Below are 26,185 nucleotides of genomic sequence, written 5' to 3' on the forward strand. Positions count from 1 at the left end.
TGGAGGCGAATACCTATGATCCTCATGAAATGATGTGGAGGCGAATACCTATATCATATAATGGTGGGGCATGGAGGCGAATACCCATGTTTCCCTAAAATAGTTATGGAGGCGAATACCTATGACTATACATGTAAAGTATGAGGTCTATACCCATTTGGCCTATATGTTAGACATAGAGAGGTGAATACCCATTGGCCCTTAGGATAGACATAGAGAGGTGAGTTCTCATGTCCTAAGAATAAGTAAAGAGTAATATGAGCATGACTAGTTGGATTGTAGTTTGAAAGGCCCCTCCAATACATGCATGACTAAGAGGTGATTCCCCTTGTCTATGAGAAATAAGTTATCTATGAGAATAAGAGATGATAAACATGAATGAAGAACCTGAAGTGTCTAGCTTAGCATGGGTAGGATTATGGGGTCTTGTTCATGCATGGCACAAGCTTGCCTTGAGGTGACTCATGAAGTGTTTCTCTTATATGTTGTATGTTTAGATAGGATTGTGCTATAGTTTCCTTCCTTGTTATGATTGACTAAAGGTAAGAGATTCCCTTGTCTATGAGAAGTAAGCTAAGGATGAGATCCAAAGATTGTAAGTATAAGTATGATGACCAAAAAATGGTACTTAGTGTGGGTGGGATTATGGGATCTTATCCATGCATTGCACAAGTATACTTGGAGGTTCCTTATGAAATGGTTCTCTTATAATATGAAAGTCTAAATATTAACTATGTATGTGGACTATATTTTATGATGACTAATGCTTACATTATGTCTATGTTGGAGATTATGCTTATGACTATGTTTATTGTCTCTTACGCTTATAGTTTATATTTCATGAAGTATCTCTTATGATCATGGAATATGGCTTATGTTGACTAACCTTTATGTTATGCTCTTATGATGTTATACTAGCTATCATATTTAGTACTTTTGTACTAACGCATACTTTTGCCTACATTCTCATCAAATGTAGGGTTTGGTGATCTTGATTTCCATCTTGAGGCTAGGTTCTTAGTAGGAGCAAGGAGTTGAAGATTGGTGAGTCCTCATAGCATTGAGGATAAAGCCACCATTTCCTTTATGTCTTTCTTTTATGTTTTAGACTATTGTATGTGTTGTGTCCCAAGAGTTGTTCAAGAATTATTTTAGATGGTTTGAGACAAAGTGTTAAAGACTTCCGCTTCATTTTATAAAGAATTTGATTGTATGGAAAAATGTTTTAAAATTCCGCACTTTTCTATTATCTTATGTCATGATATGCTAAGGGCTTGTATGAGACCCCTTCTGGGTCAAGTACGGTATGTTACATCTAGGGTGTACCCCTGGGTCGTGACATAGACCAACTAAGCTAGCAACCTTACTAAGTGCGTCAGCAGACCAATATTCAGCTGGGAGTTCAGGAAACTTAACCCATAGAGGAATGATACTCAACACATCCTAGTTGAAAGAAAAATTGACCTCCCACAGCTTGAGCACCATAGGTTTGTTCTTGAATGTCTAAGCCCCGACTTGTAGGATCTGATCCCTATCCTTTGTGGATTGGAATTTGAATATGAAATATCCTTGTGGGTACAACATTAAGAACATAACTGTGGAACTTTCTTAATTATGTTAGGCTTTGTTTTTTATTTTCTGTGCAGCTGCATAACGACACAAACTTTGTTTTAAAATTTTCTGCATATATTGCTCTCAACTTCTCTGTTTTACCATTTTCTGCCCAGTTGTTGTTCATCCAGAATGGGCCCATTTTCTGTTTTACCATTGCTGCAGAGTTATTTTACTCAATGTTATATAGTTATTGTTCTTCAAAATAAATGTTGGATTCTTGATTTATGTATCTGGAAGTTTTTCTAATAGTTTTATCATATTTCTTGCAGGTTTTGTAGATGTTTCTGGATATCACTTGACAAAGACTTAACATTAAGTTTTATGCCCAACTTTTGTTCATTTTTCAATGAAGATACAAGTTTAGAAGATGCACTAACTCATTAATATTAGTTTGTTATGAATGTTATGCAAAACCTTGAATGTTATCTATGTTATATATTTTGTTAATTAAGCAAATATTGAAACTAACACCATGGGATTTTAACAAATTTATTGTAATTAATTGCACTCTTTATTTCTATCGTCCTACCCCCTCTCTCTATATCATCTTTTTTTTGTATCCAGATTTTAAGTAGTAATTAATTTGATATTTGTTGATGAGTATAGATTCTTATGATATCAATGGTTGTATGATCAGTGGTGGTCAATTAGAGACCAAAATTATTGATTGTCTATAAAGGTCAATCTAGGACCAAAATTGTTGCTCGTCTCCAATGAATAATCTAGGACTAGAAATGATGTTCGTCTGTAAAGCTATTTTAGGACCAGGTTGTTGTTCGTCTTTAAAATTTCTCTAGGACCAGTTTTTTATGGTCGCTAGAGCTATTCTAGGAGCAGATTGTTAATGGTCTCTAACGGTATTCGAGGACTAGGTCACACTCGTCTCTAATGATTTATTAGGACCAGGTTACGGAAGGTCGCAAAAGAGGTTTAACGACCTGAATACCAAGATATCAATGGCCTATTTGAGACTAGATATGTAGTCTCTAAAAGGATTTCACGACCAGAAATGTTTCTCGTCTCAAAAACCATTCAGGAACTAGTTTTTTGAACTCGTCCTTATTGACCAATGGCGACAACAATTTCTAGGACGAGTGATGACCAGATTTTTATGGTCTCAATTGCGCATTTGGGACAAGATTTGCACTTTCAGAGACTAGATTTCCATTCCTTAGAGTCTGTTTTTCTTATAGTGAAGAGCTCCTGAATCTTGATTCAAATTTTAGTTGAGAAAACCTTTCAACCCTATGATTCTTCATATGAGAATAACATGTCACAATAACAACATCGATGGTTTACAATCAAAGCAACCTCAAATTATTCATATCAATTCCATAGAGAGAACATGCATATCTTTATAAATTCATAGTTCATAAACTTAAATCATATGATCATAGTCTAGAAATCATGGATCTTGCATGGGCTCATGTGAATTTAACTTAAAAACATGTAATTACTTCAATTCATGCATAAAAAGATAGAAAATAATCAATTGGATCATAATTGAAAAGAACCCGTGAAGATTGAATCAAACACTAACTTCAATTGGAGAATCTAACTTGTAAAATTTGAGAATTTAGAAACCCTAAGGAGGAAAGGACTCCATAGGTGAATAATATCATACCTTGATGTTAAAAACCCACAAGGATAGAAGGAATGGAGGCTTGTAGTTGAAACCTAGATCCTATTCTTCTTCCTTAGTCTTGGGAGAATTTGGGAGGAAAACTTGGTTAGTTTTAGGGAATTTTTGGAGAATGAGTTGAAAGTGGTTAATTTGGGGCTTAAAAACGTTATATAGGTCTTAGGGGAGAAGACAAATCGCCATAGTTTAGGCATTAAATGTTTAAGGAAAAGACTAAAAAGCCCTTAAAAATAACTGTTGACTCGATTCTATAGGTTGGACCTACGGTCCGTAAGTACTTCTATGGACCTACAGACCGTACTGGTCACCCGTAGAAAGGTTACTGAGACCTTGAAATATGCCCCTCTCTGATGGATCCCATATACATTTCATATATCTTCCTACGTTCCGTACATGCCATCCGTAGGAACCAACTTTGACCCTTAAAATTTCATTAACTCTGGACTCAGATACGAGACCTATCTACAACTCGTACATAAAATGATAGACTGTCTTGTTGAACCAGATACTGGACTTGATTTCAACAATTTATTTTCCCCTATTCCTACGACTAACATCTACTACCCGTAGGAACTTCTATGGTACATAGATGGGACCCGTAGACACAGACAACAGCCCAAAAGCTACATTTTCCTTCCTTTCCAAATCTGAGGTGTTACATCTCTCTTTGCCGATTTTGTCACCATTTGAGAGCACACCCTAGTCGTAACACGTCGTACTCATCCCCGAAGGGGTCTTATACAAGCATCATAACTCATTCATTGCATAAGATACTTGAAAATAGAGAAGAATTAAAAACTTTCCTTTACAATCAAAGACATTTTATTAAAAAGCAAGACAAAGACTTTCTAGACTTTGTACACTATGTCTCAAACCATCTAATACTTTGAATACAACATTGTGACTTAGCCCATACAAAGCTTTAACATAAACTAAAGACATAAAAGGAACATGATGGGTTTTGTCCTTGAAACTATGAGGACTCACCAAGTCTTCATCCTCAAGCACCTTAGAAACCTATCCTTAAAGCATAGAACACCAACATCTCCAAAGCCTACACTTTGGTAAAAAGGGAAAAGAATAGGGTTAGCACATTAGATGTACTAAGTATGATGACCATGCAAAAACATGCTTAAAAGGGGACATTTGATTGAAAGCCATGCTTTTATGCCACTTTTGTAGAACTTCATGAACATTGATACAAGAGGCATAATATAAGTCACAACCAACATACAAAGTCACATAATTCACATTTAGTCAAAATCACCTATATAACCCTTTACCTTCACCTCAAGTAACCCTCAAGTTATACCTTGTGCAATGTTGGATAGCGTCCCGTACCACCACACACACTAAGGTACCACCTTAAGGTCACCAAAAGTGAACTTATCATTCATCATTTCCACCTTTACACAATAAAGCATTTAAGGGATATAAACAAGACATGAGTCACATCACATTAAGACCAACATCTAAGACAACTCTATGTCATACTTGTGCATTGTGCAAGTAGCATCCCATACTACTACTCACACTAAGTACTCCTTTGAAGTCACCCTAGATATGGCACATTCATATACAATAGGTCATGACAGGGAAATAACTCATAATACAATCCAAATATAGCATGCATATTTACATTTAAGCATATAATAGTCAACATTACTCAATAACATCATTTAGAGGACTTTCAAACAATAGTCATAAAGACTTAGAGAACTCACTATGACCCTCTCAAAGCCTACTCGTGCAATGCATGGATGGCATCCCATACTAACACCCACACTTTGTAGAACCTCTCAAGAAACCATAATGCACATCTCATATGATGGGAATAAGCGTTTAACCGACATAGACCATGAGAGCTAGATCATGGAATCCGATGTACTATCCCATATTGTAAGGGTTGGTCTACTTGCCTAAGGTAAACCGGTATATAGCTTAAGTAGATCCACTAGCTAGACCTATGTGGGCACATAGTTAAGGTACAAGGAGATTGCTACTAGATACCCCGCCTCAACTCACGTGAGGGCATCTATCTCAAGAGATTGCTACTAGAAACCCCGCCTCAACTCATGTGAGGGCTTCCATCTCATTCAATATCCTATCGGTGCTTAGCCTATAGTCCCATAGAGTATTTTAACATTCATTACATTAAGGGATAAGAGATTGTTACTAGACACCCCGCCTCAACTCACGTGAGGGCATCCATCTCAACCCAACATTCATTTATTGGATAACTCATAGATTTAAAGATGAGAATAGCCTTTCATCTAAGAACCCCATTATCGTTCATTAGTGCAAGATCGAGAATATCTTTTCAATCAACACATCATTAGCATTTAATAGAGTACAATTGAGAATAGCCTTTCAATAGACTCAACATTCATTAACATTATCATTAAACTCATTCATTCATTCATTCGTGAAAAGGCTACCAACATTAGATCTACCAATTCAAGAGATTAAGACATTAAGTCAAGATAAACTCATCATATAAGAAAAGGATGCCTAAGCTTACCAATTCAAAAGATCTCACTCAACATTACATTATAGAACCCTTCACATTCCATCATCAAAATTCATGAGAGTTAATGGGGAGATAACATTCAATCCTAACACAATTAGCTTCTAGACAAGATCATAATTCATTCATTGAGATCACACACATGTTTCACATCACATTCATATCTACAACATCATGATAATACTTCAATTCCTCACACTGTGCCTTCAAGGCCATGATCACAATGTACATAGTAAGTAAACACTTTCACCTTTCAAGTGGATCAACAATTCAAGACAATTCTACTTTAACATGAAATTAGGTCAAACTTACCCTTTCAAGGCTATGATCACAATTCCTCAATTCATCAACAATTCACCATAATTAGACATAGATGATGATACAATTCAATAATTTAAGACAATCTAAGCATAAATCCATTATCATTCATTCATAATCATCAAACCCACTTTATAAGGTGAAATTTAGGAATCGAGAGAAATCATGGGTTCATAGAGTAAAATCATCTTAAATCATCAATTAAACATCAACATAATCATAATTTATCATTTGAAAACGTTTGATGCAAGAACCCATGAGATTGAGTGAAATCTAGGTTTTTTTTAGAAACTTGAAGACTTTGAAAACTTCTTTGAAATTGACTCTAGGGTGAAAGCTAACCCTAGATAAAGGATCACCATACCTTATACTTGAAGAATCCCATGAAATTGAAGAAGAAACGCCTTGAAATCTCCAACCTAGCTTGATCTTGACCTTGATCTCCAATGGATTTTCTAGAGAGAACTTTTTAGGAGGGAAGGGTTTTGATTTGAGAGGTGAAATCTAAATAAGGGTTTTAATGTTTTAATACACTTAAAATATGTTAATACACCTAAAATAATCGTCCATTCACTTTGAAAGACTTGTGGTGAATTTACCAATTCACCCCTCACTTGGCCGTGTCACTTGATAGCAAGCAGGTGCCACTCACGAACCCCTATCCACGTACTATGGATGGGTCCACGGGATGTACTGTCCTACCGTGGTTTGGTTCATAGACACACCATGAGGGGCCCTGACCTACGGAGCAAGACCACGAGCCGTAGATTAATCTACTGGTCGTGGATTGCTTCTGTGGTTCACAATATTTTGGCAGCTTGGTGGTTTCCTTGGGGTCTTGGGGTTTAGACTCAGGGTCCTCCTCAAGGACCCTTAGGGTGGTCCTTGGGGAGTCGTACCTTGACATCTAACCCCTAAACACCTCAACCATGGCTCGGGACAACATCAAAACACCTTCAAAACTCAAGACAAACACAAACGCACACACGTTAGGCTCTAGTTTCACTAGTTCGTTTTTAGGGTCATTACATTATCCCCCACTTAGGAACATTCGTCCTCGAATGACACTTTAAACACATTAAAGAGTAACGACTCAAGACTAGAAGCCCATAATCATGCATGCAACATCAATATAAATGCATACAACTAGGAGGAAACATCAACTCCACATCAAAAAGCTCAATGCAACCAAGAAGGTAGGAACTACATCCACAAATTCATTATGCATCAAAACTTTAACATTCTTCATTTTATTGGAGGAACTTCCTTCTCCAAATCACATCATGCTCATCACAACATCATTAAGCACATTAAGCAATTACTCTCAAAAGTACAATATGCAACTCTTTCAAGAACACCTTTAAGCAACTCTTCAATAAAGCACATTTATGCATTTTTTCTCATAAAAGCACATTATGCAACTTCTTCATAGAAACACATTTAGGCATGTTCAACATTTAACCTCATGAAGCATATTGACAACTCAAACTAAATGCACATCAACATGAGGAACAATAAATCATGAAAACTCATTTTCTAAACTAAACAAGAATTAAACTAGAACATACATAACATAAGGAGAACAAGGAAACTCAATACCACACATGACTCCAAAAACATGAAACAAGCCAAAAAGGAACTCTTTGTCTTAGGCTTGAATAGGCAGTACATAAAGAAAGAGGCAAGGATATCGGAACTCTCAACAACCTTACTACTCAACATACTATCCCCCACTTAGGAGTAAACCCAACTAAGGCCAACATGAACATTCCCCAAAGTAACCTCAATCAAGACACTCACATCTTACAAGAAACCATCAACATACCAGAGCTTTTGAACTAGGAAGGTCCTCATTAGGCAACTCTTGCCCACCACAACCTTACCAATACCACTCAAGGCCTCATATGAGTCTACCATACCGAGTCTAAACTCTTCAACTCACTACACCTCTTAAGGTGAGAACATCAATCAAGGCTAACTCATGAACATCAAGGACACTCAAAGACCTTACCATCTAGGCACATTATCCCCCCCTTAGGAGGAAGCCTAGACAAACTCTTTTAAACTTCACTTCTTCCAATTCTAAGGTCGGAGCAAAACATCACTAAACCTTCATACTCATCACACCTAGGCATTTCTAAAACACCACATTTCATCAACTCTTTCAACATACCTCAAAACTCATCATAACCTTCTACCAACAACACACATAGCCATAAAGCAACCCATTCATACTAAAGTCAAAATCACAATATATCATCTCAATCTATCCAGTCACATATCCATAGTTGGCATCACAACCAACCTTTATTCCCTCACACCTTCTAACATACTCATTTCAAGGGGGGTCACACTCTAAGGACCATCACATAAGGAATAAGGGAAAAACATTATAGAGTTAAACTCTATGGCACGACTTGAAAAATGAAGAAGTGAAACTTTCTTAACACCCAATAGCCTCATATTCATAATGTGGCGCACTTCATATTATGAACAAGACTCTACAAGATGTGGTTTGAGACATCCTAAGACCATTCCAAAATCTTATGCTCTTATACCATGTTTTGTCACGACCCGAGAGTACCCCCTAGTCGTAACACGGCGTACTCGACCCTGAAGAGGTCTTATACAAGCCTCATAGCTCATTCATTGCATAAGATACTTGAAAATAGAGAAGAATTAAAAACTTTCCTTTACAATCGAAGACATTTTATTAAAAAGCAAGTGGAAGACTTTCTAGACTTTGTACACTATGTCTCAAACCATCTACTACTTTGAATACAACATGGGACTTAGCCCATACAAAACTTTAACATAAACTAAAGACATAAAAGGAACATGATGGGTTTTGTCCCCAAAACTATGAGGACTCACCAAGTCTTCATCTTCAAGCACCTTAGAAACCTATCCTTCAAGCATAGAACACCAACATCTCCAAAGCCTACACTTTGGTAAAAAGGGAAAAGAATGGGGTTAGCACATTAGATGTACTAAGAATGCTTAAAAAGGGACATTTAAATGAAAGTCATGCTTTTATGCCATTTTTGTAGAACTTCATGAAAACTGATACAAGAGGCATAATATAAGTCACAACCAACATACAAAGTCACATAATTCACATTTAGTCAAAATCACCTATATAACCCTTTACTTTCACCTTGAGCCTTCACCTCAAGTAACCCTCAAGTTATACCTAGTGCAATGTATGGATAGCGTCCCATACCACCACCCACACTAAGGTACCACCTTAAGGTCACCAAAAGTGAACATACTATTCATCCTTTCTACCTTTACATAATAAAGCATTTAAGGAATATAAACAATACATGAGTCACATCATCACATTAAAACAAACATCTAAGACAACTATACGTCATACTTGTGCAATGTGCAAGTAGCATCCCATACTACTACTCACACTAAGTACTCCTTTGAAGTCACCCTAGACATGGCACATTCATATACAATAAGTCATGACAAGGAAGTAACTCATAATAAAACCCAAGTATAGCATGTATTTTTACATTTAAACATATAAAAGTCAACATTACTCAATAACATCATTTAGAGGACTTTCAAACAATAGTCATTAAGACTTACAGAACTCACTATGACTCTCTCAAAGCCTACTCGTGTAATGCATGGATGGCAACCCATACTACCACCCACACTTTGTAGAACCTCTCAAGAAACCATAATGCACATCTCACATGATGGGAATAAGCGTTTAACCATCATAGACCATGAGAGTTACATCATGGAATCCGATGTACTATCCCATATCGTACGGGTTGGTCTACTTGCCTAAGGTAAACCGGTATATAGCTTAAGTAGATCCACTAGCTAGACCTATGTGGGCACATAGTTAAGGACAAGGAGATTGCTACTAGATACCCCGCCTCAACTCACGTGAGGGAATCTATTTCAAGAGATTGCTACTAGAAACCCCGCCTCAACTCATGTGAGGGCTTCCATCTCATTCAATATCCTCTTGGTGCTTAGCCTATATTCCCATAGAGTATTTTAACATTCATTACATTAAGGGATAAGAGATTGTTACTAGACACCCCGCCTCAACTCACGTGAGGGCATCCATCTCAACCCAACATTCATTCATTGGATAGCTCATAGATTCAAAGATGAGAATAACCTTTCATCTAAGAACCCCATTATTGTTCATTAGTGCAAGATCGAGAATATCCTTTCAATCAACACATCATTAGCATTCAATAGAGTACAATTGAGAATAGCTTTTCAAGTGGACCAACAATTCAAGACAATTCTACTTTAACATGAAATTAGGTCAAACTTACCCTTTCAAGGCTATGATCACAATTCCTCAATTCATCAAAAATTCACCATATTTAGACATAGATGATGATACAATTCAATAATTTAAGTCAATCTAAGCATAAATCCACTATCATTCATTCATAATCATCAAACCCACTTTATAAGGTGAAATTTAGGAATATAGAGAAATCATGGGTTCATAGAGTAAAATCATCTTAAATCATCAATTAAACATCAACATAATCATAATTTATCATTTGAAAACGTTTGATGCAAGAACCCATGAGATTGAGTGAAATCTAGGTTTTTTGAGAAACTTGAAGGCTTTGAAAACTTCTTTGAAATTGACTCTAGGGTGAAAGATAACCGTAGATAAAGGATTACCATACCTTATACTTGAAGAATCCCATGAAATTGAAGAAGAAACACCTTGAAATCCCCAACCCTAGCTTGATCTTGACCTTGTTCTCCAATGGAGTTTCTAGAGAGAAATTTTTAGGAGGGAAGGGTTTTGATTTGAAAGGTGAAATCTAAATGAGGGTATCAATGATTTAATACTATTAAAATATGTTAATACACCTAGAATTACCGTCCATGCACTTTAAAAGACTTAGGTTGAATTTACCAATTCACCCCTCACTTGGCCATGTCACTTGACAACAAACAGGTGCCACTCACGAACCCCCATCCACGGACGGTGGATGGGTCCACGGGATGTACTATCCAACCGTGGTTTGGTTCAGAGACACACCAAGAGGGGGCCTGACCTACGGAGTAAGACCACAAGCCGTAGATCAATCTACTGGTCGTGGATTGCTTCCGTGGTTCACAATATTTTGGTAGCTTGGTGGTTTCCTTGGGGTCTTGGGGTTTAGACTTGGATCCTCCTCAAGGACACTTAGGGTGGTACTTGGGGAGTCATACCTTGACATCTAACCCCTAAACACCTCAACCATGGCTCGGGACAACATCAAAACACCTTCAAAACTCAAGACAAACACAAACACACACACGTTAGGCTCTAGTTTCACTAGTTCGTTTTTAGGGTCATTACAGATTGTAGGTGCCTTCTCTGCAAACTAGGTGATCCTCTAAGAGAAGAACAAACTAGCTGGTGTTTTAGCTTCTAGCGCCATAACTACTATTTTTGTGGATAATACTACTGCAAAGGTGTTTTGAGAATCTACACCATCCATGTTGGATGTTTTGCATGCTGACAAGTCGGGAGATATATCTTGTAAAAGAGTGAAGGCTATGCCTCATTCAAATATGTGTAATATTACTTCTAGTCGACAAGTTGTACATAGTAATAGTGCATCAACAAGTACTACCTCGACTGGGGCTATGGCACAACCCTAGATTACAGCCTTGTAAGTTTTGTTATAAATAAATAAAATAAATGGTGCAAAGACGATTTTATCTAAAATGAAGTCTTTTAATGAATGTTAAGTAGTTTAAACAACAATATTAAGGACCTTCATGCTTTTAATATAGTATAAAAGATTAATGTGATATATACGTCCAAAACACATATATTAAACCAGTTATAAAAATTATATACATAATCACTAATTCAATTAGACTTTCTCATTAAAATCAAAATCAAAATCATTTATGATAAGTATTTCTTTTACAAGTCTTGTCTCTTCAAGTACTTTTAAACTATGTTTTTACTAATGTCAAGATGTATGCTCATGTTATGAAAATGCTCGAGCGAACAATGACATCAAGTGCCGGCCACGTCTAGAGTATAAGTTCAATGCATGACAACATAGATATGCTTATTTTGGGGATTCAAAAGCGATGAACAAGAGTGTACTGAAAAAGAAGAAAATGTGAACAAGAGAGCATTGTATAGCTCTAACCAAATTTACTTTACATTATTAATTTATTGCCAATCTCTAGAGGTTAATTATGCAATATGTAAAAAAAAATAAAAAATTCTCTTCATTTATTGTATATTTATTTTTTTGTGTTATTGTGTATGTAATTTTATAGATAAGTATTATTTCTAACCATATATTGATCATTATGTAAGTCTCCTATATATCTTTTACAGTACAAAATCTCTATAGTAATTTTTAATTACCAATTATCAATTATCAATAGAATTTGAATATTTTCAAAGTAAACTTTTACGCTCTTTTAAGTGTAAGACAAAACCTATTTATCTTGAAAAGGAACATACATACAGTTAAAGAGGAACATATCTTTAAATACCTTTATTTGAAAAAGTTTACGTTGTTTTTTAAAAGTTTAGTACTTACTAATATAATATTCACACAATATTTTTTTTATATACATTTATTATTAATTAACGTGATACATACGTGCAAAACAGATATATCTATACTACCTTAAAAGTATGAACCCCAAAAATGAATGTTGAATTACATAATACTCCCAATTAAAAAATACACAATTTATTTATTTTTAATTAATTATTAATTACTTATATTATAGAATATATATACTTTTTCACATTAAAGAGTTGTGACTTTTCCGATGAATTGTGACTTTTTTGAAGGGTTGAAACTTTTTTGACGGGTTGTGACATTTTCGATGAGTTGTGACTTTTCAGAAGGGTTGTGATTTTTTCAAAGGGTTGTGACTTTTCCAAAGCATTGTGTCTTTTCTGGTAAGTTGTAACTTTTTCAAAGGGTTGTGACTTTTCCGATGAGCAGTGCCTTTTTCGAAGGGTTGTGACTTTTCTGATAAGGCACAATTAGCACCTATTCATAACACTATTTGTTAGCTATAAATAGAAGTGTTTCCTCTCACTTTTACACTACACTTTTTCAATACTCTTTTTCTTCTTAAAAAATCTCAAGTGTTATTTGCAACAATTGATCAAGTTCGAAATTCAATGAAACTCGAGGTACTACATAAGAAAGAGTGGTGAATAAATTGTAACAACTTATTCATCAATTCATACTTGTATTTTCCTCTTACGATTTTCATCACATACATAATTTAATATTATTTGTATCATTTTAGAATATAAATACACTTTTAATTAACCTACATATTTTATTTATTATAAAAAACTTATTTCCTACGAATAGTCACAACAATTTCAACCTTCATCTTTCTTCGGTCATAAATCACAACCATCCACTCCTTATAAATTCTTGGGGATCTCTTTTCTGTGACTATTTGAGATCACTTAACAATTTCATAAATGATTCATCCCTAATCTATTGATATGTTTCGTTGATGCTCTTCTCATTAGAGTTTAGGTGTTGACTTTCTATTCAAGAAGAGAAGAAGAAAACAGAGAAATGTGCAATTAACTGTGAACTTTGCTTCACACAAAAAACTTCTATAAATAGTGCAAGGGGGCTTTCATTTCATTTTATTGTTTTGATTCTTTAAATAATTTCTTTTGTGTTTTCATCGAGAGAGAACTTAATAATTTGTGTTCACATAATGAGTGAAAATTGACGAATACACACATCGTGGATTATTTTTTCTAAAAAAAAAATTAATTGATCAAGTTGTAGGAGAGACAATAGTAATAAAAAATACGAAAGAGGGCACATGATTGAGGTAAGACATTTCTTATTTAATTTTCTATTTTTTATTTTTATGTTTTTACCCTCAAATGAAGGAATTTCTTCTTAATTTTGCTAAAACAACGGGCATCAACGTAGTCCATTGAATTATTAGTTTTGAAATATTTATGGTAATCGTCATTAGTGTCATGCACATATTAAATTTCAAGTATGTATATTTAAGAGAAAAATTGTACCTAAATAATGTCCATCATTTATGGTCATAATGTCAAGAGTAAGGCCTCTGGTGACCTTTATTATATTGATATTTATTTCTATATTGTTGCTTAAACTTTTTTATAAAATTGAGTGAAGTAAAAAATAATATTACTAAAGAAATGTCATTATCATATCATTATCTCCCCATATTTAAACATTGAATGTATTTTGAAAAGTATCAATGATATCCTGTTATTTTGATCTCAAAAATAAGTAACTTTATGATAATTTGTATTAAACATTTATAATCACTTGTCCTATGTTCTTTCAATTATAATTATTTACGACAAAACTTTAATTTAGTAATATTAATTCTATTTTACAATATTGTATACAATATGATACAATACACATGTGTAACACACGTACCGTGAGACTAGTTAATATTAAATTAGTTATAAAAAATATTTACATAATCACTGATTCAATTCAACTTTCTCATTAAAAAATCAAAATCAATATTATAGATTTTTAAAAATTAAAAATTAAATCAAGCCACATTTTATTTAATTTAATGTATTTGATTTTGTTTTTGGAATAGTAATAAGTGGTTTGGGCTTGGCACTTCCATGTTGGAGGTCTCAAGTTCGAAACCCCTTGCCAGCGAAAGCAAGGGGTTTGCCTTCTGGGTTAAGCTCATCGCACCGGATTTGCCTAGTGCGGATTACCTCTCCTATGTGGTTTGCGAGCTATTGCATATGAGCAGAAATTTTACCCCGTACGTACCCAAATGATAGCAACAACGGATTTCCCTTGTCATAAAAAAAAATAGTAATAAATTGTAGAAAAGCATCATGTTTATACCGAACAGACTCTCCTAAGCGAAAGGGAGTGGGAGTCCACCTGTAAACTTATTTAAATGACACTTCTGTCCCACATATAAAATACCCCAAAGGGGTAAATCTAGTTTCAGTCCCATTCCCAACTTTCCCTTTAATCGAACCTCCGTCGCGAAATTTTCTCACTCCGCCGCTGCCGCTGCCGTGCCGCCGTTGCTGCCGAGATTGTTTTCCACCGGTGCTCTTCGCTCACCTTATCCGGCTAGTTCTTCTTCTTTACCGAAAAAGGTTAGCGAGGAAACTTCATTATCTCTTCTCCCTTAACCCTTCGCTCCCAGTCCGACGGGAAGTCTTATTTTTTGTATTTTTTTCTTTTAAAAAATTTCTACTTTGCATGTGTACATTCGATTCGAAAGCTTGGACTTTTTTCTTTTTATTTTTTCTGTGATTATTTTTTTTGCGCTTTTATCTTGCATTGGAACTCCTGTACGAAACATATGTATGGGAAGTCAAGGAAGAAAGTAAAAGATCTTTCTGCTCTCAGTGTCAAGAAAAAGACTATGTTTTTGTGAAAACTTTGATCTGCCTTGTGTAAAGGGTAGTGGCTAAAGGTCATGTGAGTAAAATCTATGAGTTGTCACAAATTTCTGGCCCTCATTTTTCTTTGTTGTAACAATGATAGTGTCTGGGCAGCTTAAACACACGTCAATTAATCCAGTTGTTGTCTCTAGCTACCACATGTACTCTATTAACTCTTAATCTTCAATGATAGGCATAGTGTAATCTCTGCTGGAATTCGAACCGTGATTTTCGAGTTGTCACTCCAGCTCTTTAAGCACTAGGCCTTCCCCTTAGAGTTGGTGCCACTCCTTTTTGAAAAGGCTGCTTTAAACACAGTGGATTACATTGTATCAAAACCCTAAGATAGGGTTTCCCTGCATAGAAGCTGCCTAGGAATTAGGATTTCTTTTTGTGCATGTATGATCCTGGAGTACCATAAGAAAGCTACCACACCCAAGCTGTCAGGGAGTTTCTATAGGATAAATTAGAGGAATAGGGTCCTCTTGTAAACCACGTGGATCTCAAGATGATGAGGATTCACCCTATTCAAGAAAAGGAATGATGGATGAGGTTTGAGATGAGGATGTCATCCCCTCATTATAAAGAAGGGTGTTGTTCTTTTACACCCAAGGCAAAAAGTAGGACAAAGGTCTAATCTTCTTAAATATTGGGCAATTGACCCGCTTCTCTACCCTTCTCTACTCAAATATCAATTTTTTGGTCTACAATAGGGTACAAACCTGTGATATGCGCCTAACCAATCGTGGACATTCATCTTGATGGAACAAATCCTTTAACCAGTAAAAATCTGTGATATTACTGTCCAGTAACAATCTTTGTTGTTGATATAGACTAGAAAGTCCTCTCTTTAATTTTTTTTGAGCAGGTAATATTTGTGTATATTCATTGAACCAGTGCATGGGTTGCACTGAAAATCATATATACAACTTGTCAAAAGAGTAAGAAAACCAAATTTAATTCTAACAGGAACCTAGGATATCTATAATGGATTTAGTGTCCTCTAAATACATTTGTTTGTACCAGAAGCAAAGAAGCCTGATACAATTTAGTTTGATCTTTTGAAGATCACAACTATTGCTCTCAAAACATCTAGCATTTCTTTCTTTTCAAACAGTCCACCAAATATAGGCTGGGACAATCCTCCATCTATCTCTATAAGCAGCTCCCACCCCTACTTCTCCCCAATTGTGAAAAATATTTGTGATTATGTTAGGCATAGCCCAAGCAAAACCCTTGAGACTAATGAAAATCCTCCATAGCTAGGATGTTATTCTGCACGAAAGAAATAGATGGTTGACTGTCTCAACCTCTTCCCCACATAAATAGCATCTATAACACATGGGGACCTTCCTTTTCTTGAGATTTTCCTGTGTTAAAACTGCTTCTCTTGCTAGAAGCCAAGTGAAACATGACACCTTGAAAGGGATTTTAAGGTTCCAAATCTGCTTCCAAGGCCAAAGAGAAGGTTGTTGTCCACCTTGATTTAGCAACTTATATGCACAGTTTACCTTGAATGTGTCTTTGTTATTTCTGCACCACCATAATCTATCACGTTCCTCCTATGTTCCTGTAAAAACTTCCAACCTTCCAAAAATTCAGTCACGATCGTGATTTCCCATTCATTGAAATTCCTTCTAAATTAGAAATTCCATCCATGCTGTGTCCTAACCTTAGCGACACTCACTTATTTATTCACTACCAAGACATGCATCTCTAGAAAAGATACTTTTTAGACTAGAAGTGCCCAACCATTTATCCTCCCAAAATGAAATCTTATTGCCATTTCCTACCCTGATGGTTGTATTGATCTTCAAGAGAGGCCACAAGATTTTGATGGACTTCCATAGGCTACCCCATGGTGTAAGAACCTCCTTTGTTGTCCACTTGTTCTCCTCTCCATAATCTTCTTAAATTACTTTTCCCAGTATGGTTGAGGCTCTTGAGAATACCTCCATAACCACTTTAGTCTAAGGGCATTGCTTTGCTTTTTCAGGTTCCTTATTCCCAGACACCCATGTTTCTTCCCAAGTGAACCTTGTTCCACTTGACTGAATGTTGGACAATGGAATCATTTCCCTTAGTCCCTTTCCATAAAAAATCCCTCCTAATTTTATCCTGTCTTTGAAGGGTAGAGGGGCGGGCCCATTATCCACCGAGTTTAGAAGGCTGTGATTGGTCCAAAGGGCAGGTCACAGACGGATTTCTCGGTTATCAAAATTTTTTTATCCTGTCTTTGTATCACTCCATCAAGAATGTGGGAAGATAGACATCATATAAGTAGGAAAGGCATCTAAAACTAAATAAATTAGAGTGACTTTGCCTCTCTAGAACATATATCTGGCAAGCTTCTTCTCACACTTTTCAATTACGGATTCCAGGTGTTCAAAGCCTTTGATTTGGCACCTAAGGGCATGCCCAGATAAATGGTAGGCAAGAAACCTCCCCCCCCCCCCCCCACCCCAAAAAAAATAAAAAAATAATCCAAGATAGTTCCTCCATATTAGAGACATTATTAGGATACTACTAGCTTTTTCTCCCGTTGACATGCAAACTTGTGACTCCTTCAAATGGCACAAAGATTGATCTTAAAACCAATATTTGTCCTTCATTAGCATCACAAAATATTAAGGTGTCATTTGCATAATGTAAATGAGTGACTTCCATGTTTCCATTTGATATTGAGGTTTGAGTTTCCTCTCCTTAATAGGAATGCACCTAATAACATAACCTAGGAACAATGATTATATATTTCTCTTTTTAGAAGGGCAATGAACACATATTTCTAAGTCAAGTTGGAAAAAAGTTCCTCACAACATGTTGTAATGGGTTTGGAGACAAATTCCGTGTTCTTTTTCTTTGTTTTGATAAGGTATAAATTTGCAACTCTTTAAGCATAGTTTTTGATGAGTGCTCATTTTGTAATTTCCTTTAGACGTCAAAGCATCTTCCATAGTTTGTCATGTTTGGTCTCCTTTCTTATTGCAACTAGAGGTTCTACTTTCTGTCTTTATTTTAAGTGCAGGTGGCTGTAATTTGCTTATGACTTCTCTAAACTGAAATGGCATGATGGCCATTGGATCTTTTTTATCATCACACTAATTGTTATCCAATTTGCTATTTGTTGTTTTGGCAATTAGACTTGTTTTCTCTTTGCACTTGATACAAATTTTATCAAGAAAAAAGTGAATGTAATAGTTAAACATACCTTCCTATTTTCAATAATTTAGGAAGGTGTGTTTAACTATTATATAGCAAACCTTGTACCTCCTCTATTCTATTTCAGGGTATGGTGATTTACTAGAAATGGAGTTTTAAGATTTTAATTGACCTTCATATTGCATAAGTTTTAGTAAAAGAAAGTACTAAAGTAATCATAATATAATATATATATATATATATAAGAGAACCCTAGACCCGCTTACGTGGCGCCATCACAAACCAGGATTCCCTTTTAATTTATTTTATTTCCAAAATTAGCCTTCCCCTTTCATGAAAAGTTGCGACTTCTATGAAGAGTTGCGACTTTTATTAAGAGTTGCAACTTATATGAAGAGTTGCGACTTATATGAAGAGTTGCGACTTATATGAAGAGTTGCGACTTTTATGAAAAATTGTGACTTTTATGAAGGGTTGTGACCTTTATGAAGGGTTGTGACCTTTTTGAAGGGTTGTAACTTTTCCGATAAGACACAATAAGCATTTGTTCACATGCCCTTTGTTGTCTATAAATAGAAGAATTTCCTCTCATTTTAAAACAACGAAAATTTTGAAGTTCTTCTCTTCTTTTGGACAATTAAATATTTGTGTACTTTGCTCCTGTTGAGTGATTTATTGGCACCATTGTTTTTGTATCAATACACTTGTGAATAGAATCACTTTATCCTGAGAGGATCTATTCCTTTAAACCTCGGGTACTAGAGGGGAATAATTTCCTTAAGGGGACACTGTGCATTCAGTGGGCTTGATCTTTTTCATTCTGTTTCATTCTATTGTTACATATCCTAGTATGTTTTTTACCGTCATTAATTTATGCTTATATTATTAATTGTTATTTTTGAGTTTAAACTTTGTTGTTTATGTTTCTGCAAAATTATTGTTATAAGTATTTGTTAGTACTGTTTAAATAACAAACATTAATTGAGTATTCAAGCAAGTTTTCTCTACTGGAATTGTTGAAGGTACAATAAAAAAAGCCCTTACAAATCTCTAATTTCTTCATCAACAACGTCATTCCTTCACATACAAGGATGAGATTTTGTGTTCTTTAGAAAATCCTCTGAGAGTTAATAACTTTGCATGCCCATATTTTATGGTTTTTATGTTGTTATCTATTTTTACTAAATTTTGTCGGTGGGTGGATATTATGAGTACTTTAAGGATTGAAAGTTGATTGAAGTGTTCGTCAATTTTTTGAGGTATGTTATTTCAAAACATGAGAACTTTTCTGGTTAGAATGATTTGTTATCATCATTGGATATCTCATAGTTTACTCCCTTTAATGTATGTTTTTTCTTGCTGTTTTGTTGTCTCCTTAAAATTGTATTGATTGATTATTTATCATTTGGTATGTATATGATCTCACTTGGACAAAGATTTCGTCCTTTTAATGTTTTTCATTTTTTTCCTTCTCATTCAGCTCTTCTAAATATTTTTGGTGTGAGTTATGACTATTTTCGGCAAGCTTAATTTGAAGAATATGAAACAAAACCTGCTCTAAAATAAAAGTAATATCTTAGCTACAAAAATATGTCTATTAACATAGATTTGTTGTCCTTCATGTCCCAAGTCATTGCTGAGCGCTTGAGTTATCTAGGTTAGACTCATTTTTAATTTTTTTAATGTTCGAGAATATTTCTTTAACATGTGTCTAGAATCCAACATTTTGATCTACTTGTATTTTCATAATGCAACAATTATACATACATATTTCTGAAAAAGTCGTAAAGTTGCATTGATGAAGCATCTAGAAGGGCCTTCAAGGCAACAGTTTAATGAAGAATCAATTTCTAAAAGGGTCAACAATATTATTTTGCTGTTGTTTCAAATTTATTTTTCTCCTATAAATTTATTTAAGTAACAAAGTAACAATAACGAAAAGTTGTGAACGTTTGACATTCCGACAAGTAGATTGACAAGAAGTTTGGAGGTTTGGGGATAAAGAATCTGGATACTCATAGTAAGACACTCGGAATGAAATGGCTATGGAAGTATGCCAATGATAAAGAGACACTATGGGGAAGAGTCATAGAAGCTAAGTATGAGGAGGAAGACAGATGGATGACTAAGGAAATTACAACTCCTTATGGAGTTAACTTATGGAGATCCATCAGAGATCTCTGGAATGAACTGAAGTGCTTCTTCAAGATCAAGGTGAACAATGGGGCTAAAACTAGGTTCTAGAAAGGTGAATGGCATGAAGAAGGCAACTTATAAAGGTTTTTTCTAGATATCTACTCATTAGTACTACACCAACAGAGTACCATGGCAGAATTATGGACAACAGAGGGATGGAGATTCAACTTCAGAAGGCAATTCAATGATTGGGAAATACCAAGAATGGCAGATTTCATCAACAAGATTGAGCAATTCAGTGGGTTGGGAATAGATGAACTATGGTGGAAGGGAGATGAGAAAGGCACATACGAAGTGAGCAAAGCGTACATGAAAATGAACCACAACCAACAGCCAAGCAGTTGGCCATTGAAGAACATTTGGAAAACCAAAATACCATATATAGTGGCATGCTTTGTGTGGCTTTTGGCAAAGGAGGCAGTAGCTTACCCAAGAGAACCTAATGAAAAGAGGGATAATTTTAAGCCCCAGGTGCTTCTTGTGTAGGGAGCAGGCAGAAACTGTGAATCATCTATTCCTAAATTGTAGAATCACAGGACAACTATGGAGATTGTTTTTGAACCTCAGAGGAATAGCATGGAGCATGCCTAGGAAAATTACAGAGGCCTTAACAAGCTGGGTTGTTGGCCAAGAATAGAGGCAGGTGGAGGATAGTCCCAGCAAGCATTTGGTGGACAATATGGAAGGAGAGGAATTCTAGATGTTTTGAGAGCATAGAGAACAATATGCAACAGATTAAGCTTAATTGCATCTTGCCACTGTGTTTTTGGTGTAATCAATTACTTTTACATGATCCCATCTCTATTATTGATGTTTTAGACTCATTATAAACATAGGATCATAGAATCATAGATGTAGGTAGTACTTTGTAAATATGGGGCTACTACAACTCTTGTAAGATTCAAATTCTAACATATATAGGCAAAGTTACCAGTTTTAAAAAAAAAACAACTTTATTGTGCTGATACACTGTTTGATCCATTAAGCCACCTTGAACCAAAACCTGTCCTCTATAGCATATTCATTAAGAAGTCCCAATTTAGGTGATCATATGCTTTCTAGATGTCTAGTTTACCTAAAATCCCTACTTGTTTGTCTTTTTGTCTTGAGTCTACACACTCATTTGCCACCAGCACTGCATCCATGATCTGTTTGTTCTTGATGAAAGTCATTTGTTACTTGTTTACTAGATTATGCATCACTCGTTTCAGCCTTTCTACTAGGACCTTCGCAATGATTTTATATACTCCTCCCACAAGACTTATGGGCCTAAAATCATTAAGCTCCGTTGCTCCTACCCTTTTTGGAATTAATGCCACAAAAGTAACATTTATGCTTTTCACGAAAGTCCCCTCAAGCCTTGATTGCTGCCACTACCTCATTACTGATGATGCTCATCATTAAGCTCCGTTGCTCCTACCCTTTTTGGAATTAATGCCACAAAAGTAACATTTATGCTTTTCACGAAAGTCCCCTATTTGTGGAAAGCCTTGATTGCTGCCACTACCTCATTACTGATGATGCTCCAGCATTGGATGAAGAAAGCCACTGTAAAGCCATCCGGTCCTAGTGCCTTGTCCCCAACACAGGATCTAATGGCATCTGTGATTTCCTGTTCTTCAAAAGGGGCTGTCAGCATATTATTGTCTTCTTCATTGACCACAGGACAATCTCTCATATTCAGGTCAAGCCTCCAATCTTCAGTTTTTGAGTACAAATTTTCATAGTATTCAATTATCACCTTTTTCACCTCTTCTGGTTCAAGTCACCAACACCTCATTGATTTTTAGCTTATCAATTGTGTTAACTCTCTGGTGTGCATTAGCTATTTTATGGAAAAAAAACAGTGTTTCTATCCCCTTCTCTGACCCAACCTATCCCGATACATCGCTCAATGTCCCGATACTTTACCTTTGTTGATACAAGACACACCTGTCCTAATACATCACGTAAGAGTGATGTATCTGAGAATAGGAGAGAGTAGGGATTTTTGTAATTTTTTCAAATGGTAGAGAATTTTAGAGAATATAGTAAAATAAGTTATGTATTTAGGTAATTTTTCCTTCTTTTGCTTAGTTTGGGCCTTTAGTGGTCTTCACTTGGTCCTCTGGCTTCTGGATTGCATCAAAGTCTCCTTATTTGTTTTCTACTTTCGAATTTACTTCACCATTGTTCTACAAATAGGCCCTGGATAGGAATAGATATACTTAAATCAGTATTGTCATCATTAAAATATGGCTTAATGATAACAAATCCAGGGGGAATATTTGACCCTTGAAGGGAAGTTGCTATTCCAAATTGCTTTTCAAGGCCAAGGAACTAAAGCAGGGTTTGAAACCGCGAGGGCATTGTAGCAGCTTTTTACAGAGAAGTGCCCTTCAGCCCTTCAGAGTGTGGTTTCCCGAAAATGTAGCCGGGTAGAGATGTTTCTGGAAAGAAATTACTGAGTAGAAGGATCAATTGGATGTAGTCCTCGACTTCCCAATCATTGAGATTTCTTCTGGGTGTTATGGACCATCTCTGGTCTTGTTTGAAATTGGCAATCAGTGCATTCTGAGAAATGGAACAATGGTAGAGAATAGGGAAGTGTCTGGGAGAGATCCCGAGCCTTGGATCATGCCAAAACCTGATTTCCCTTCGGTCAAGAATCATAATGAATAATGAGAAAGCATCCATGTCACCTTCCCTAGCTTTGGTCATCTGGCAAAAACTACTAGCCTCCCTTCTCCTCAATAAGATCATAATCACTAGATTATTCCGCCTGAAGGCTGCAATTGAGTATTGTTTCATATGCCTTTCAATGTCATGAACCATTTTACTCACCAGGACTTGATCTATTAAATAGGATCTGAACGTGTTCCAGGCTATTGACAGTCCCTTCAACAACTACATACCCAATGAAATCCCAGAGGTGGGAAATTGACAGTCCCTTCATGTATGTTGAAATTTACTTGGGACGTTTACTTCTTGGGGTGGTGGTGGTGAAGCAAGATATTGACAATGAGTTCTTATGCAGTGGATAGACACCACTTGTTTGACATTCCTCTCTGGAAGTTGTTTATTATCTGTACCTACATACTTTATTTGATCTAGTTAAGCTAGGTGTATCTATATTCTTGAATTCATTTTTCGTTTCCTATTTTCTTCTATGTTATGGAGATAAGTGTGTGGTTGTGCTAATTTATGTTTTTTCGTGTAGAAGCCGGAATCATGGTGTATATATCTTGAGATTATCATGGCTTCTAAAGGGTATAAGTGTAAGCCGGACCATGAAACACGCGTACGACGCCAAAAGGTATGAATTACATCTTAGTTGCAATCATCCTTGCACTTGGAAGCTATCATTTGAGGTTTGGATTTTTCTGTATTAATTTTTTTATGTTCGATCCATGTTCTTTTATACCGGCTGTCGCAAGGTGGATGTTTTTTTTTTTTGATGACTGTGATGTCCAGGCTAGCTTTGGCACACCTTGACTAATTCCACAGGACTTTTTCTTCTTTCATCTTTTGGCAAGTATGACTGTTTTGATCTATGCATTATTCCTTTTTAGTCCGAGCAAGTATACATGATAATAGTATAGCAGTATGCCAAGAGTGTGAATGAACTTGTCGAAGAAAAGAACACACACAGTTTTAATGGATTGGTGTTTAGCCTAAGATTAATCTAAGCATGGGTGATAGACCAACCCTTGGCAGTGTGATTCAGCGATAATAATTTAGAATTGGTCATGTGCTGAAGATGTTCTCAAGCCTTTATTCCTGAATGATATCTCAATTAAAGGCCCACAGAAGGGAATCATGTGTGCATCTAATTTAGGCTAGAAGGCTCTTATCTAGAATGGAGTCTGTTCATAATTTTGTTTCGGCTGAACCCTTGGATGTATCATCAGTTGACATGAAAGGGTTAATAGGTAGAACATTTAGTTGCTGCTTTGATATCTATCAATGCTTGGATGCTGTTTTTTTTTTTTTTTTTTTGTTTGAAAGCAATTTGGATACCCTCGTAGATGATGCCAGTGCTATAATTCTTGGAGAATGACAAAGATACCTGTAAATATGGAATTATATAATATTACCATTCAAGTCCATGCAGTTGTTTAATGTTTTTTTTTGGACTTCTCCATTGATTGATCCAAAGTTGCAAGGTGATCTTTTGGTTGATTAGTTCGTTATACTTATTCCACCCTCTTTTATTCTCTTTTGTTCTTTGATATTCTTGACTGGAACATGCTGAGTATCAGAAGGTTACATGATTGAACTATGGCAGCATATTAATGATTACAAAACGGCCATCTAGCCTAGTAGTGTTGTAATCTGCACATGCTTTTGTCACATAGCTAACCAATTGTGGTTAATGCTATGCAATATAACTAGTGATACTCGATAAAGAATTAGACAAAAAGCACATGTTTGAAATAGAAAGAATGGAAGCATGAGAGCCCGATTCAAAAAAAGAGAGGAAGCATGAAAGAACCATCTAAATTTGCTATCTTTTTGTGAGCTCCTAGGAAAAGGTCCTACACCCAAAGAAAGGAAGCTTAAGGACATTCTTTAGGATAAGAGGTTCTTTCTTGATCCAGCTATAAGGATGGGGCAATATGGAAAATTAAAATGTGGAACATAATACAAATCAGTATCACTAGTTTTAAAATCTATTTGGACCCTTTTTTTTGTCCTAGCAATTGTATAATATAGATCAATTTATTTTCTGCTTCCTAATTAGTAGATCAGATATACAGATAGTCACATAAAAAAAATCTACCTAATTAGCAGATAGATGAAGGATATACTGATGGAGTTTGTTCAATCACGGGTAGGTTATGATTATCTACCTAATAAGTTGATAGATGAAGATATACTGATGGAATTTGTTCAATCATGGGTAGGTAACGATCGTCCCTTTCATAGTCTTATAGGTGTAGACACTCCCTCTAGAAGACTAGAATAGGTTCAGTTTCTTAAGAGTCTTTTGATGTAAATATGGTGCAAGTACAAACAATGTACTGATTGATCTTACATATATAGAAATATACAAAGTTACCTATTTCAAAAAAAATAAAAAATAATCTACAGTAGCTACATGAATGAATAATCAGGGGGTACCTTGTCCTTTCTTGTGTACTACATCTTCTGTTTGCTTATTTTCTTGATTTGTATTTAGGGTCTTGAAGCACCTAAAGAACCTCAACGACCTAAAACACACTGGGATCATGTTCTTGAGGAGATGGTCTGGTTGTCGAAGGTATATAAAGTCCTTTCCTATTTCAGGAGCAATTGTGTAAGCTGCTAGATGAATGTCAATGAA

The 26,185-nt window shown here is 35.6% G+C and overlaps 1 protein-coding gene across 1 annotated transcript in view; it reads left to right on the plus strand.

Annotated features, from left to right (window-relative positions):
• Window positions 1-374: 374 nt before the first annotated feature.
• Window positions 375-26,185, plus strand: part of LOC125830088 (protein PHOTOPERIOD-INDEPENDENT EARLY FLOWERING 1) — a 47,528-nt gene continuing 21,717 nt past the window's right edge. The window contains exons 1-4 of the mRNA XM_049509309.1: window positions 375-457; window positions 15,063-15,234; window positions 24,080-24,175; window positions 26,042-26,122. Of these exons, the coding sequence (XP_049365266.1) occupies window positions 375-457; window positions 15,063-15,234; window positions 24,080-24,175; window positions 26,042-26,122 (432 nt within the window). The remainder of the gene's footprint in view (window positions 458-15,062; window positions 15,235-24,079; window positions 24,176-26,041; window positions 26,123-26,185) is intronic.

Source organism: Solanum verrucosum, unplaced genomic scaffold, assembly GCF_900185275.1.
Source record: "Solanum verrucosum unplaced genomic scaffold, falcon-dt-bn FXZP01000151.1, whole genome shotgun sequence".
Taxonomy (NCBI): domain Eukaryota; kingdom Viridiplantae; phylum Streptophyta; class Magnoliopsida; order Solanales; family Solanaceae; genus Solanum; species Solanum verrucosum.